Source organism: Oncorhynchus masou, chromosome 1, assembly GCF_036934945.1.
Source record: "Oncorhynchus masou masou isolate Uvic2021 chromosome 1, UVic_Omas_1.1, whole genome shotgun sequence".
In the NCBI taxonomy this organism is placed as follows: Eukaryota; Metazoa; Chordata; class Actinopteri; order Salmoniformes; family Salmonidae; genus Oncorhynchus; species Oncorhynchus masou.
In genome coordinates this window covers 78,253,491-78,266,092 of record NC_088212.1, presented here as the reverse complement: position 1 = coordinate 78,266,092, position 12,602 = coordinate 78,253,491, and the positions used below count along the sequence as shown (strand labels likewise).

At 40.4% G+C, this 12,602-nt stretch overlaps 1 protein-coding gene across 2 annotated transcripts; it reads left to right on the top strand.

Moving 5' to 3' along the window:
* The first annotated feature begins 4,418 nt into the window (after positions 1-4,418).
* Positions 4,419-7,875, top strand: LOC135551191 (iroquois-class homeodomain protein irx-3-like). 2 transcript variants are annotated; one of them, XM_064982541.1, is made up of 4 exons: positions 4,419-4,902; positions 5,517-6,564; positions 7,097-7,163; positions 7,527-7,875. In XM_064982541.1, the coding sequence occupies exons 1-4, from the start codon at positions 4,687-4,689 to the stop codon at positions 7,579-7,581; spliced, it is 1,386 nt and encodes a 461-aa protein (XP_064838613.1). In that variant the 5' UTR covers positions 4,419-4,686; the 3' UTR covers positions 7,582-7,875. The 2 variants fall into 2 exon arrangements, with proteins under 2 accessions (XP_064838613.1, XP_064838614.1); XM_064982542.1 differs by lacking the exon at positions 7,097-7,163.
* The last annotated feature ends 4,727 nt before the right edge of the window (positions 7,876-12,602 follow it).

The window sequence follows — 12,602 nt, the reverse complement described above, 5'->3', positions numbered from 1 at the left end:
AAACTGCCTCTTCTCCCCACCTTTGATGAGGCAGGCGAGAGAAACTCCCGATAGATATTAGTGCAGACGTGAACAGTGAGCAGTCGACTCGATCTGATTTGATGTTAAGTAATGCAAGTCTATTTGGGATAGCATGCCATGTAGGCCTAGTGCATATAGAAGAGGTTCCAAACTGATTTTGGGTACAACTGGAATATATAGGCTTGCTTGCTTATTTACTAACCTTTAAAGGCATACTAATTCCCAATAATTGACTGGTTGGCAGGGGGTCAAAGTTCACATTGTGTGGTTTGTAGTCTATATAAAAAAAATCTAAACAACATGCTGGCCAATGTCTGTAATTGTTTTCTTGAGTTGTTTTGATAATTATAAATGGTGAACATGGGCTATCTGATTGAACCCAAAACTAAAACGCAGCAGTAACAGTCACACTTGGATATGATAACAGTTTCAGTATACAATAACTAACTATATGCTTAGAGATCTATGTAAAGCACATGTTAGCTAGTTATGTGTAAATCACATGTTAACTGTACTATTTTTTTTTATCTGATGTTATAAAACAGTTTAATAAGTTGCAGTCCATTGACTATTAATTTGTTTCTAATTGTGAATAAGGATTTCACTGTTCAAAATTCCTTACTTTTGCGCTAATGCAAATCGAAGTTATCTATTTAATATGCATGGTTGGATTAGTGTAATGTAATTAAAATAATATTATTTAAATTATTCCAACAGTAAAAAATGTAACTTTAAATCTATTTTGAAAGTACTCTTGCTTTCGGTAACTACAATTAATTTCTTAAACTATTTCATTGATTGGATTATGTCCCTCTGCTCTTTAGACACCGCGAGATTTATTGCTCTTTTATTTCTCTAATGGGACAAGGATTTGAAAGAACATATTTTCAGATAAAGGAAGTGGTACAGTTTTAACTCCACTACTCTGAACCAAACCCCGTCACAGTCTCAGCAATGTTTGGATATTGCCAAACAACTCAACTCTTTAAAAAAAACATAAAGAGGTCAAGAAGTTACGGCCTTATAATAGCATGCGAAGTTGTTATTGATTGTGCTCGTGTTCAGTGAACTTGTAAAAGGCCCTTCGTTCTCTGATGGCATAATGTGTCATCGTAGCTTCACACAGTGTAGGCCTATCATCATTGTGGGGTAGAACACGTTCTACATTATTCGAGATTTAGGCTAAATGACCAACATGGCTTTTCTTGACCATAAATCTGTATGGAAATAGTTGTAAATCACTTTGGTCCCATATATAATCTTTACAACAGTTCGCCCTCATACCCTAATGAAACTTAAGATGCAAAAAAAGGAGTCTAAACAAACTCTGCAAGCTGCTGGGTTTTACTAACGTCTCCCTCCAAAGGAATAACAACGTAAACCCTTTTTTGTCAAGGCAAAGCAAAATGCGATGTAGACCTCTCTTTCTGTGTGTCTCTGTCTCTCTCTCCCTCTCACTGACACACACACATACGCACGCACACACACACGCACGCACACACACGCACACACACATTTCATTTCACCATCCCCCTCTTCCACCAACAGCCAAAAACATCAAGGGTCATTAATTGTGTTTTCTTTTCAAATCCTTTGTCACCGCAATTAACCGATTATGATCAGAAGGCTCCTTTAAATGGATTCCATGTGTGATAAGAAATGTATTACTTGTTTTCTGTCGCCTAGGAGTTATGGAAAAGAGTCATTTGAATAGCCTCTGTTTGTAGGCTTTGATCTCGCCTGTTTCTGGAGCTTCATATCATCATTTGAGATGTGTTGCTGGGGTCTTGTGTGTTGCATAAGGAACCACGCTTGAGCGATAGATCCGTGTATATTTGCCGTTGAAAATGATGTGAAATTGTTTCATCTGCAAAATTACCCTCAAAGAACTCTGTAAAAAACAGCCCTCGAGTCACTCTCCTGTGATTGTCCTCTTTTGCATGACCGAAACATTAGCCTACATGGGTTATATTATAACAATAGATACATGTATAAAGAATTTAAAAAAATGATAAAAAATGAGGCCTATATTATTATTATTATTGCTATTATTATTATTATTATTAGTGATGATGGTGATTATTGTTATTATTACTATTATTATTATTCCTAATAGTAGTAGTAGTAGTAGTAATAGTAATAGTAGTAGTAATAGTGGTGGTGTGGCTGCCCCAGTGTTTGGTGCATTTGATTCATATATCCATCGTGTGTATGTTATAGAGTCAAGCGGAGAGGGCAGGTTATGGGACGCTATATGGTGTAGAGTGGAGGTAAGAGAGAGAGCTGAGAGTCTTAATGTTTTATCGCTATGCCAGTTTCCCGGGTCGTTGTGAAAGTGTTAAGTTAGTGCATATGTGTTTGATTGGGGTTATAAATCAGACGGAGTCCTAGGGGCCCCGACAGGTCCCGGGGATGAGACACGTGTCCATCCAAACGCGGAGCGCCTCCGAGGGGACACTAAATGGCAGATATGTCGTTCACACTCACACTTCCAACCACCTGCTTTTATATTATAACACAAAGAAAACACGAAATTTGGCCTTTCCAATATTCAGCATTTCCATACACGTGTGACACTTGACACACATCGTACAATAAATTCTTCACCTATTTTAGTTGAACTCATTCAACTAACACATTCCTCCCTCAATCTGAAGGCAAATATCAATGTTGAGTTTCTCAGCTCAGCTGTAAAGTCTGGGCCCTCCGTTCTCTCTGCTGCAGGTTGGTGTGTGTGTCTGAGTGTTATTGACTGCTATGTAGTGATTACCATGCCGGTTGGATGGCATCAGCCACTCGCTGTAATTAATAACCTCATAATCCAGGTTCGGTTGGGTGTCAAGATGCCAGCACGTTAAAGGGGAACACGGAGGTTCTGCGCTGAGTTTATGGAAACAAGGCGCAGCATTATAGTCTATATGAGAAATTATAGCTGCTATTATCCCTCCCAGACAATGATATCAGCTCCAAAAGGAGATTAAAGGTTTAAACAAGTAGGCCTACATAGACATAGACCTAGTTCTTGGAAACCGGATCTCATCATTAAAACTAAACTGAGATTGATGAGATTTAATCTCGCTGTCAATATTGCTCCGAGATTTATCATATTCAAATAAACTGCAACAGCAACGCATAAGTCACCACTGTAGTTGTTTTGCAAACGATGAACAGACATATGATGGTACAAAGACGGGGATGTAATACGATTAGGGATGTTTCCTACATATTTTTATATATTGATTCATGGAATTTCAATTCTGACTCCCTTGCTTTGTTTTAATCCGAATTATTTACAAGACAAAAATGGTTTTGTCAAATTCATATAGCGGAGTTCTTAAAGGTAGCCTAATCTTTATGAGCGATAGTCTTATAAAGATTATATATTTTTTCTTGGAAGGGAAGCCTTGGTACATACATACAAAATTAGATTTTATAAGATTGTTTTTAACAGGCCTAACCTGTTTACAAATAGCTATGGGTTTCCGTGCAACATGAATAACATCAGTGAATATTAAATCAATTAAACCACTTGTAATTATTATTAATAATATCATTACTACTATTATTAGGCTATTATTATTATCGTTACTATTATTATCCTCATCATCATCGTTATTTTATGACACTATTATTATTTACATCAACATTATTTGTGTTGTTGTTGTTCATGTAAAATATTTATTTTCCTCGATGTTTTAGTTTCCAGTGTATCACTTTAAATGTATATCCACCACAATACGCAACGTGTTAATTACTTATCGTTGCCATTGTTGACGCTAACACTTTGCATTCATTAACAGCGCAGGCGGTAATCACCCATGCAGCTTTTCATTTCTTGACAACTTTCTCTCTGAAGTCAAATGGTTACATGCTAACTGTTTGATGTCCCAAATTAAAAGAGTGATTTGAGTCCGATCCGCTTGCCAATTGTTCGAAGCGTCCGCAACGGTGTAAAACGGTGTAAGAAAACACAACTTGACCATAGACTTCTAGCATGCGTGAGTCCAAATCACTCGATACGGGCAAACAACATACATTTCTTAGGTCTTTCTTTCCAGTGGACATGCCTTAACTGAGTCGCGGCTGCACATACTTGAGACACATGCATTAGAAGAAAACTGGAGACACTGGGCTTATGTGAAGTTAATCACTCAACAACACTGAAATATTTACTAGTTGTGCAAATGACCACAAATTTTGAATTAACACTAAAATGGGGTAGGGCTCAGGCGAACAAATAACAAATTAAATTATTGGCGAGCCATCAAATGAGATTTGAAAACCATTCAAATAAGAGATCGCGACGTCAGTGCACTTATCCAGGGGAAATACAGGAGAGAGAGAGAGAGGCGCGCGGCAGAGCGAGAGTGTGTATAGGGGGTGAGATTTGAGAAATGGGAGGGGCTTCTAAACGACTAGAAATGTCAATCAGAGCAAAGAGTCGCAATAATCTAAGGCAATCTGTAAGGACCTGACCTTAGTCCATCCAGATCAATAGGGAAGTGAAGGAGGAAGGCGCAATCGGATCGTTTACACGGGCTGTTTTTGAGGAAATATAGACTTCCCTTACACTTTGTTGTACTCACTGTAAAGTGGATATCGCAGTACGTACCGCGAGGGCGATTCTCTGCTTTTTGTGATTGCAGCAGACTTTTTTCTACGACCATGTCTTTCCCGCAGCTGGGATATCAGTACATCCGACCGATATACCCACCGGAGCGCCAGGGTATCAGCAATGCCCGAGCCGGGACTGAGTTGAGCCCGTCCGGGGCACTCTCAAACGTTCTCTCAACTATGTATGGATCACCTTTCGCCGCAGCAGCACAGGGCTATGGAGCATTTCTGCCCTATTCAAACGATATATCCATTTTCAATCAATTGGTGAGTGTCTTTGCTAATTTATGCCTCTGGATTCCTTCATTTGCCTTTCCCCCCATCCAGACTAAAAAAAAGAAAGGTCGTAGTGAGACAATGGTCCATTCAGGACTAAACAAGAAGACTCGTTGGTGAACTTTGTTATTGACTCCTTGTTTTGTAAATAGTTAAAGTAGCTAAAAAGTAGCACAACAACCGAAATGTCAGTCGAAAATCTATGTTTAGACCATTAGAAAATAAAGAAAACAACTGAAATCAACTGCAATATATTGCATTGGATCTTACAGAGGTTAAAAGTGTGAATACATGCATCTTGAAATACATTGAAATGTTTTTGCAATTGGTAGTGAAGTGTTATAAATCAAATAGTTTTGTCGGGAACCGAAATTGTGCGTAACAAATAAAAATGTGTAACTTTTACATATGGTAATGCTTTTGTTGGTCATAAACGCAGAAATGATAGGTCCTATGTAAAGAAAGATAAATGTGGTGAGACTGGCGTTATATTGGCTGGCTTTATTTATCTTATTTAACATAAAGTAGAATTTCATTTTGCAAACATCATTAATCTATCATACTATCTCACACATCCCATTGGGTCTCTGCTCTTTGTCTTTTAGGGTGCTCAGTATGAGTTGAAAGACAGTCCAGGCGTACAAGGACACCCAGGATTTGCCCACCATCACCCGGCGTTTTACCCATATGGCCAGTATCAGTTTGGTGACCCGTCCAGACCCAAAAATGCGACCAGGGAGAGCACGAGCACACTGAAGGCCTGGCTAAGCGAGCATCGTAAGAACCCCTACCCCACCAAGGGGGAGAAGATCATGCTGGCCATCATCACCAAAATGACCCTCACCCAAGTTTCCACCTGGTTCGCCAACGCCAGGAGGAGGCTAAAGAAGGAGAACAAGATGACCTGGACTCCCCGGAGCCGCACAGACGAAGAGGGAAATGTTTACAACAGTGATCACGAGGAGGGAGAGGAAGGGGACAAAAGGGAGGATGAGGAAGAGATTGATTTAGAAAATATCGACACGGAAAATATCGAGAATAAGGACGACTTGGATGATCAGGATGACCTACACGCTGATTTAAAATTAGATGGTAGAAGTGACTCTGAGATTTCAGACGGCTATGAGGATTTACAAGGGCCCGATCAGAGATTTCTGAAGGCTGTAGTGAAGGAGGGCAAAGACATTCACGTGGACCGGGGCGAGCACTTCCACCACCACCACCATCACTCTTTTGAAATGAAAGCCTCACAACCGAATGGCGAACAAGTGAAACTGAATCCGGTGTCCATCAACTCGCCCCCATCAGAAAATAACGCGGCCCCGGTCCAAAAGCCAAAGATTTGGTCTTTGGCGGAGACAGCAACAACTCCTGACAATCCCCGCAAATCTCCACAAATGAATGGCAGCAACACAGTTGGGCCCGCGGCCCAGACCATAATCAGCCCTCACCACAGACTCATCTCTTGTCCTGTTGGGAAAATCCAGAACTGGACAAACCGAGCTTTTTCTGCCCACCAGCTCGCATTACTGAACTCGAACCATTACCTTGGACTGGCGAACCAGGCTTCGGCTAACGGGCTCGCCCTCTACAGCAGGCAGCAACACCAACACACGCAGGACAAGAGTCATAGCTCAGACACAGCCGTCACAGGTACATGTCACCAACACTGAGGCTGGCGAGCCTGACTGTATAACAAACTGTTCATTATTACTCTATTTCAGACTTTACTTATCCCTCTTTAACGCATTAGCCTACTTAAATAAGCCTGTTCTGGACAGACATTTTGAGGCCGTAAAGATGATCATAAAAAGTGTGTTTCCATGCTGTCGTTTATGTGACAGAATAAGGTGGCTTTGAAGCTTTGAACTGGGGGAATACAGACAGAGGTGGTCGAAATAAAAGGCATTGGTTTTTAATGTTATTATCAGCTGGTTTATTGTGAGAATGGATTATTATTCATGTCCGAAAATGTTTTTTAAATTCAGCAGTTGGCCCCATATTTCTTTGTCACATACCTACTTCAGTATTGTACGTGCTTGTATTTAACCCGTGACTGACGTGAAGATCCCCAGGCAGTAAAATAAAGTATAGACTACATTCACTGCGACAGTGCTGTGCTCTAGTTATAGACGGGAAAATGAATGCATTTTTTAAATGTATTTTATTGCCATTATTATTTCAGAGAGATCTAGTGCCTTGGAAGCAGAGAAAAAGTTGTTAAAAACAGCCTTCCACCCAGTTAATAGACGGTAAGAGTCTGTCATCTTTATTTTATTTGGATATATTATTTTTGATGCACATTCTATTTTATCGTTGACTACCACATTTACTCAAACTGTAGCCCTTGTGTCCTATTTGTAGGACATCGAATAGATGGATTCCTCCGTGCTTGTGTTATTTCGTTTAGGCCTCAAAATTATATTTGCATATTTGTCATGCAAAAATCCCAGCTCAAATTTACCACATTGGTTTTATAACCGGCTCTCATTTTCCAAAAGCAATCTTCACTTTATATCAGTTTACTTGTCAAGCAATTCATTACCTTGCAGTTGTAGGTTATGATTATTTTCCCTTTGCTGAGTGTATTTATTTTCTTGACCCGTGTGTTGCAGGCCTCAGAATCAACTCGAAGCAGCCATGGTTCTGTCAGCTCTCTCCTCCTCCTAGACTTTGACTTTTTCTCTTTCTTTTTATGGTTTTATTGTAATCTGTTGTAAGGAATGTAAAATAAGAATAATACATCTGTGTATACTTCCCTTGTAAGCATGTCCTGTGTAAACCTGCTAATGTTATAATGTATGAACCAGTAGTCTGTGACTTTTCCTTTTCTTTTTGTAAGTTCTGTGAGGATTTGATGTTCAAAATGTTTTGTATATAAAGTTAAGAAAATGTACATACTTGTGAACCAAATTGTACAAGAAAGTCTATATTTTGGCTAATAAATGAACTGCTGCAACTTTATTCAAATCGCTTGTGATTTTTGGGAAGATGTTTGTCTGATGATTGTTTTGTGAAAGGAGAATTAGCTGTTTTGGGCGTTAGATGTTACGAATTAGATTTTGAAGTGGTGCAGAATTGCAGTGCTTTGCTTTTTGCATGTTTGTGTATCTGTCTGCGTGGCCTACGGCGATTAGGCTTCATCATACTTGGTTGTGATAAGTAAATATTCTAGCAGGATTTGAGGCATTTTCATATAATTACTTAAGAGTAATTAGCTGACTATTGCATCGTACATTTGGATATTCATGTTCTGGGATTATCCTTATTGAGGCGTAACAGCCGAATTCAAATGAATAATTCTTTCATTAATTTTCGTCTGAAGTTGTATGGCATATGAAGAGAAATTATGTAGGCCTACTGACTATTTTAATATTTGGATGGAACTATTTTGGACTGAGAGGTTAAACATCGTATAGGCTGGCTATGCGTACATGGGTTGTGGTGTTGTATGTACGATGCAATCTCAGTTCGCGTGCAATATTTGTGTTCGGCCTACTACATGTTTCTTATGCATCTTCAATTTGGTCAGCCGTTGTGGGCTGCACTGCTAACCATATGACACCAATACATTGTGATATCATTTATTTAGGTTTGTTTCAACATCTAAGATAATTTGCATGTCAGAAGCGTTGTGAGATAAAGTTTATGTAAAGTTGGAGTTGGAGCTCCCTCTACAGTCAAATCTAGTCACCATCGCCCATTCTGCGATCTGGAGAAGACAGGGATATGGATATTTCTCTGGTTTTCAATATTAAATCTTTGATCAAAGCAGCCTTACCTAAATCACAACTTTGTATTGTAATTATTAATATGTTATCAAGCCATTGAAAAAATATTTTATATAGGCCCATCGTAATAAAAGCGTTTATCATGGGTTGGCATGCATTAAAAATACCTTCTCCAGCGTTACACTCAATTGACCTAAAATGGTTTAGGGATATGATCATTTCATTCTTAACAATTAATAGATCAATATTTTTTATATGACCTTTATTTCTACATATTAACTTGTTCCTGCTGCATAAACACCATTGTTAATTAACAGGCCATATAAACAAATAAAATAAATGGGCCGCATAATCACACAATTCGTTGTTTCGGTATCCTTTACTTTAGTGTTTTTCCCTCTCAGTTTATTTCACTTCACAAAAAAGTATTAAACGTTTAAATTGTACATTTCAACCCCCTCTTCAAAATGGTTAAAGTTGTTGTAGGCCTATGACCATTTCCCAAACTTGTCAAGGAAAGAAAAAACAGGCTCGGCCTACTGCAACAAAAAATAATCAAGAAAAAACATTACATACTATCGAATTTGTGTCATGTTTGCAGTCAATTGTGTAGTGAAATTAGGCGCATATTTCGAAATAGAAACGAAATACGTGAAAATAAGACACTTCTGTAGATTTATGAATGTGTTTGAATTAGCCAATTAAATAGTCTTCTTCAAAAACCTACATTGTTTTTTCTAGAAAATAGAAGAATACAGACAATATGGTTTTCAAATTGTATGGGGAGCCCCAGATATCCTTTTCCTCTTTGTTGAAGTTAAAAAATTCAAACAAATGGCGCATTATGTCACACATTCCACCAATTGAGCCGCTTTGTTTTCAGGGCCCGCTCTGGGATGGTTACATAGCAGCGCAACACAACAGACAGAAAAGCCCGACATTTCCAACGGACATTCGAGGCTGTGCTTAAAGACCCAGCCGGGGGAGAAAGCTTTGGACCGGGGCTTGGTATTCTACTAAGTAGGCTGGCCTTCTCGCGCTCCTCTCACCATGCTGCCTTCCTGTTCAATCAATTATCTTCCTGAATGCCCTCTATCTAACTGCGCGCGCACTATGCATATTCATAAGTCACAGCGGCTAGTTGTGACACTGATTGATGTAATCATTTTTCTGGTTTGTGCCCACTTTCACTCGGAAACGCACCGGCACCTCGAGCTCTGGCTGCACAGCGCGGCGCAGGAAGTAACACAGAAAGAGTGACCAGCATTCGCCTATCACCGATGACCCACTTAAAACACATAGCACAGGTCACGAGAGAGAACGCGCTTCTCATACCAATAAATATGCCCAAAGATTTGTAGGTTGGTAAAATTAACTCTAGCCTACAATGAAACTTAAACCCACAGTATAAAAGTACATAATATTTGATACATTTAAATGTAACCAAAATATACAGTATTATTATGTTTATTATGTATTAAAATGTAGTCAAATTGACAGAATAGATTGACATGATATTACATAATTTTTAATCAAAAACAGGAATTACAAATAATTTTTCCTGTCAGTGATAATAATTGCAGTGGAATAATAAACTATAAGAACCCCCACAACTATCTCCCCTCCTACTCACACATACACATGTGTGCGCACGTTCATTACGATCATAAATATTGATGATGATTTCCACAGTGTTCTGGGGGATGTTAGCTGATAAGGGAGCTTCTGGAACAATCTCTCTTGATCATGAGAATTCAATCGGAATGCTACTGAAGGGACAGTGATCGTTGTTCAGAGTGCAGAGGACCTCTTCTGATTCGTGCATGAAATTAGGGATTACAATTCCTCAGTACAAACAAACGAATCATGCCTGTGTCTATGTCGCCATATGTGTCCAACCTGCTACGGGTTGAACAGAGCAAATGGAATGCATTAGCTAACATTTCGCTCAGAGCTACACACCACAGCGCATGCAGTGGCCACTTCCAGCGGGGCACGGTGTGTCACTCATTTCCCGGCGTTAAGTGGATGTCCTCGTGCCTATTGAGCAATAATCAACACTGACTCCTCTTTTTATTTCCTCGCTCCCAGCGATGTTAAATACTCTGACTGATTGATTCGCCAGAGAGTATGGTTTAATAGCACAACGGATAAAAAAAGAAAGGCAACACACATTTACGGATGGACACCTTGCTTGTGTGCATTTATACACAGAAAAGAACAAGACAAACATGATCAAAACGAACATAATTTTTACAAAAATCATTGTCCTTACTATAAATGCAGCAGTGCAGATATCATCTTCATGAGGAATATTAAATGTGAGAATAAACAGAAATACACACACATTTTAGTTTTTATAGACAAGTTCATTCTTGTGCTTGTTGGGCAGTTCTATTTGACATTATAAAGTGAGAGTGATCTGAGGTGAGCCTCATGCACCAAGGCTGTGGGAAACCCAGTTCCTATTGACAGGCTGCAAATAAATGGCATTTCAGTCCATCACTAATCACATGTCCTTTGTTGTCCTGAGTGCTGCTCACATCCAGCATCAATGTATAAAGACAGAGGTACATAGCTACGCCCTGCAAAAAAAGGAATGCATTGTTAGAAACTGATTTTGAGGGGGGAAAATCCAAGATAGAAGATAGAATCATGAAAAGGAAATGTAATCTGTCTTTCTGAGCTGTGCATTGATCCAGAGAGGAGGGTGGGCAGACAGGACGGATGGATCGGACACATGGACGCGGTAGTGCCAGGTTGGACGGTGTAGTAGTGGGGCCGGTGAAGGGGCCTGGCCAGGTCAGGCAGCCAATGGAGCCATCAGAGAGAGATGGAGGACCCATGTGAATGGAGAGAACGAGAACAGAGGAGTAAATAAACAGAAGGGGCCAGAGGTGCCCTGTGAAAGAGAAGGCATGCCCAAATAAAGAGGGTCAGCCTCGTGTTTTCACCTCATTCTCCCCTTCTGTCATTGCGACCCTCGTCCCCCTCTGTCCCCCTCTGTCCCCCTCTGCCCCCCCCCCCCTTCTGACACAGAGACAGACAAATGTCATCTCCTTTGTGGGCCCAGTCCAGCTTTGAAGAGGACCACTTTCTTTGTCCTGTGAGCTAATCCCTTTATGAGGCACTGCTGATATTCCCTGTCCCCTACAACACACACACACACACACACACACACACACACACACACACACACACACACACACACACACACACACACACACACACACACACACACACACACACACACACACACACACACACACACATGGCGCCCGGCAGGCCCAGAGGGCTGCCCTTTAAAACCCACCCATCCTGGGTGTTAGTCTGTGACCACAGGAGGAGAAGAGATCATCTCAGAGAGAACACATATCCCACCACAACGATACATCTCTGGTACACAGTGTTACGGGCCTTTCCACACCAGTCCAATATGTTATTGAGTTTCCTTTACACATTGGATTTGAAAAGAGCTATACAGAAAAGCTCTCTGTACTATGTCAAAGATTTGGACGTGTAACTCATGTGCCCCAATGTATGTTTTATAGCCCATATTTATTATTAACTGTGGAAGTGGTGCACAAACAGGTTATGGAATGGCCAGTGAGAGAGAGAGAGTAGAGTGGGTTGTTCTGTTTTCCCCAGGCCTACTATAGAGGACAAAAGGCCGGGAAGGAGTGAAATTCTCTTGGGCCGGAGCGGGAGAGAGGGAGGGCACCGATTTCATGCCTATTGTTGATGGGGGTTAGAAAGAGGAATTCTTTCACTGAATCCGAAAGGCAACAAGTGGGGAATGGGGGACAGGCGGACAGAGGGAGAGGCGTCTAGGCTTTTGCCGTTCACCCATCTGTAAATTGTGCTTTTCTCAGCCCCCGTTAGACTCATCCCTCAGCCTCACCCAAGTTACAGGGCAATTATGGAAATGCAGCTTTGAAGCAGAGCACTGCTCTCTTTATG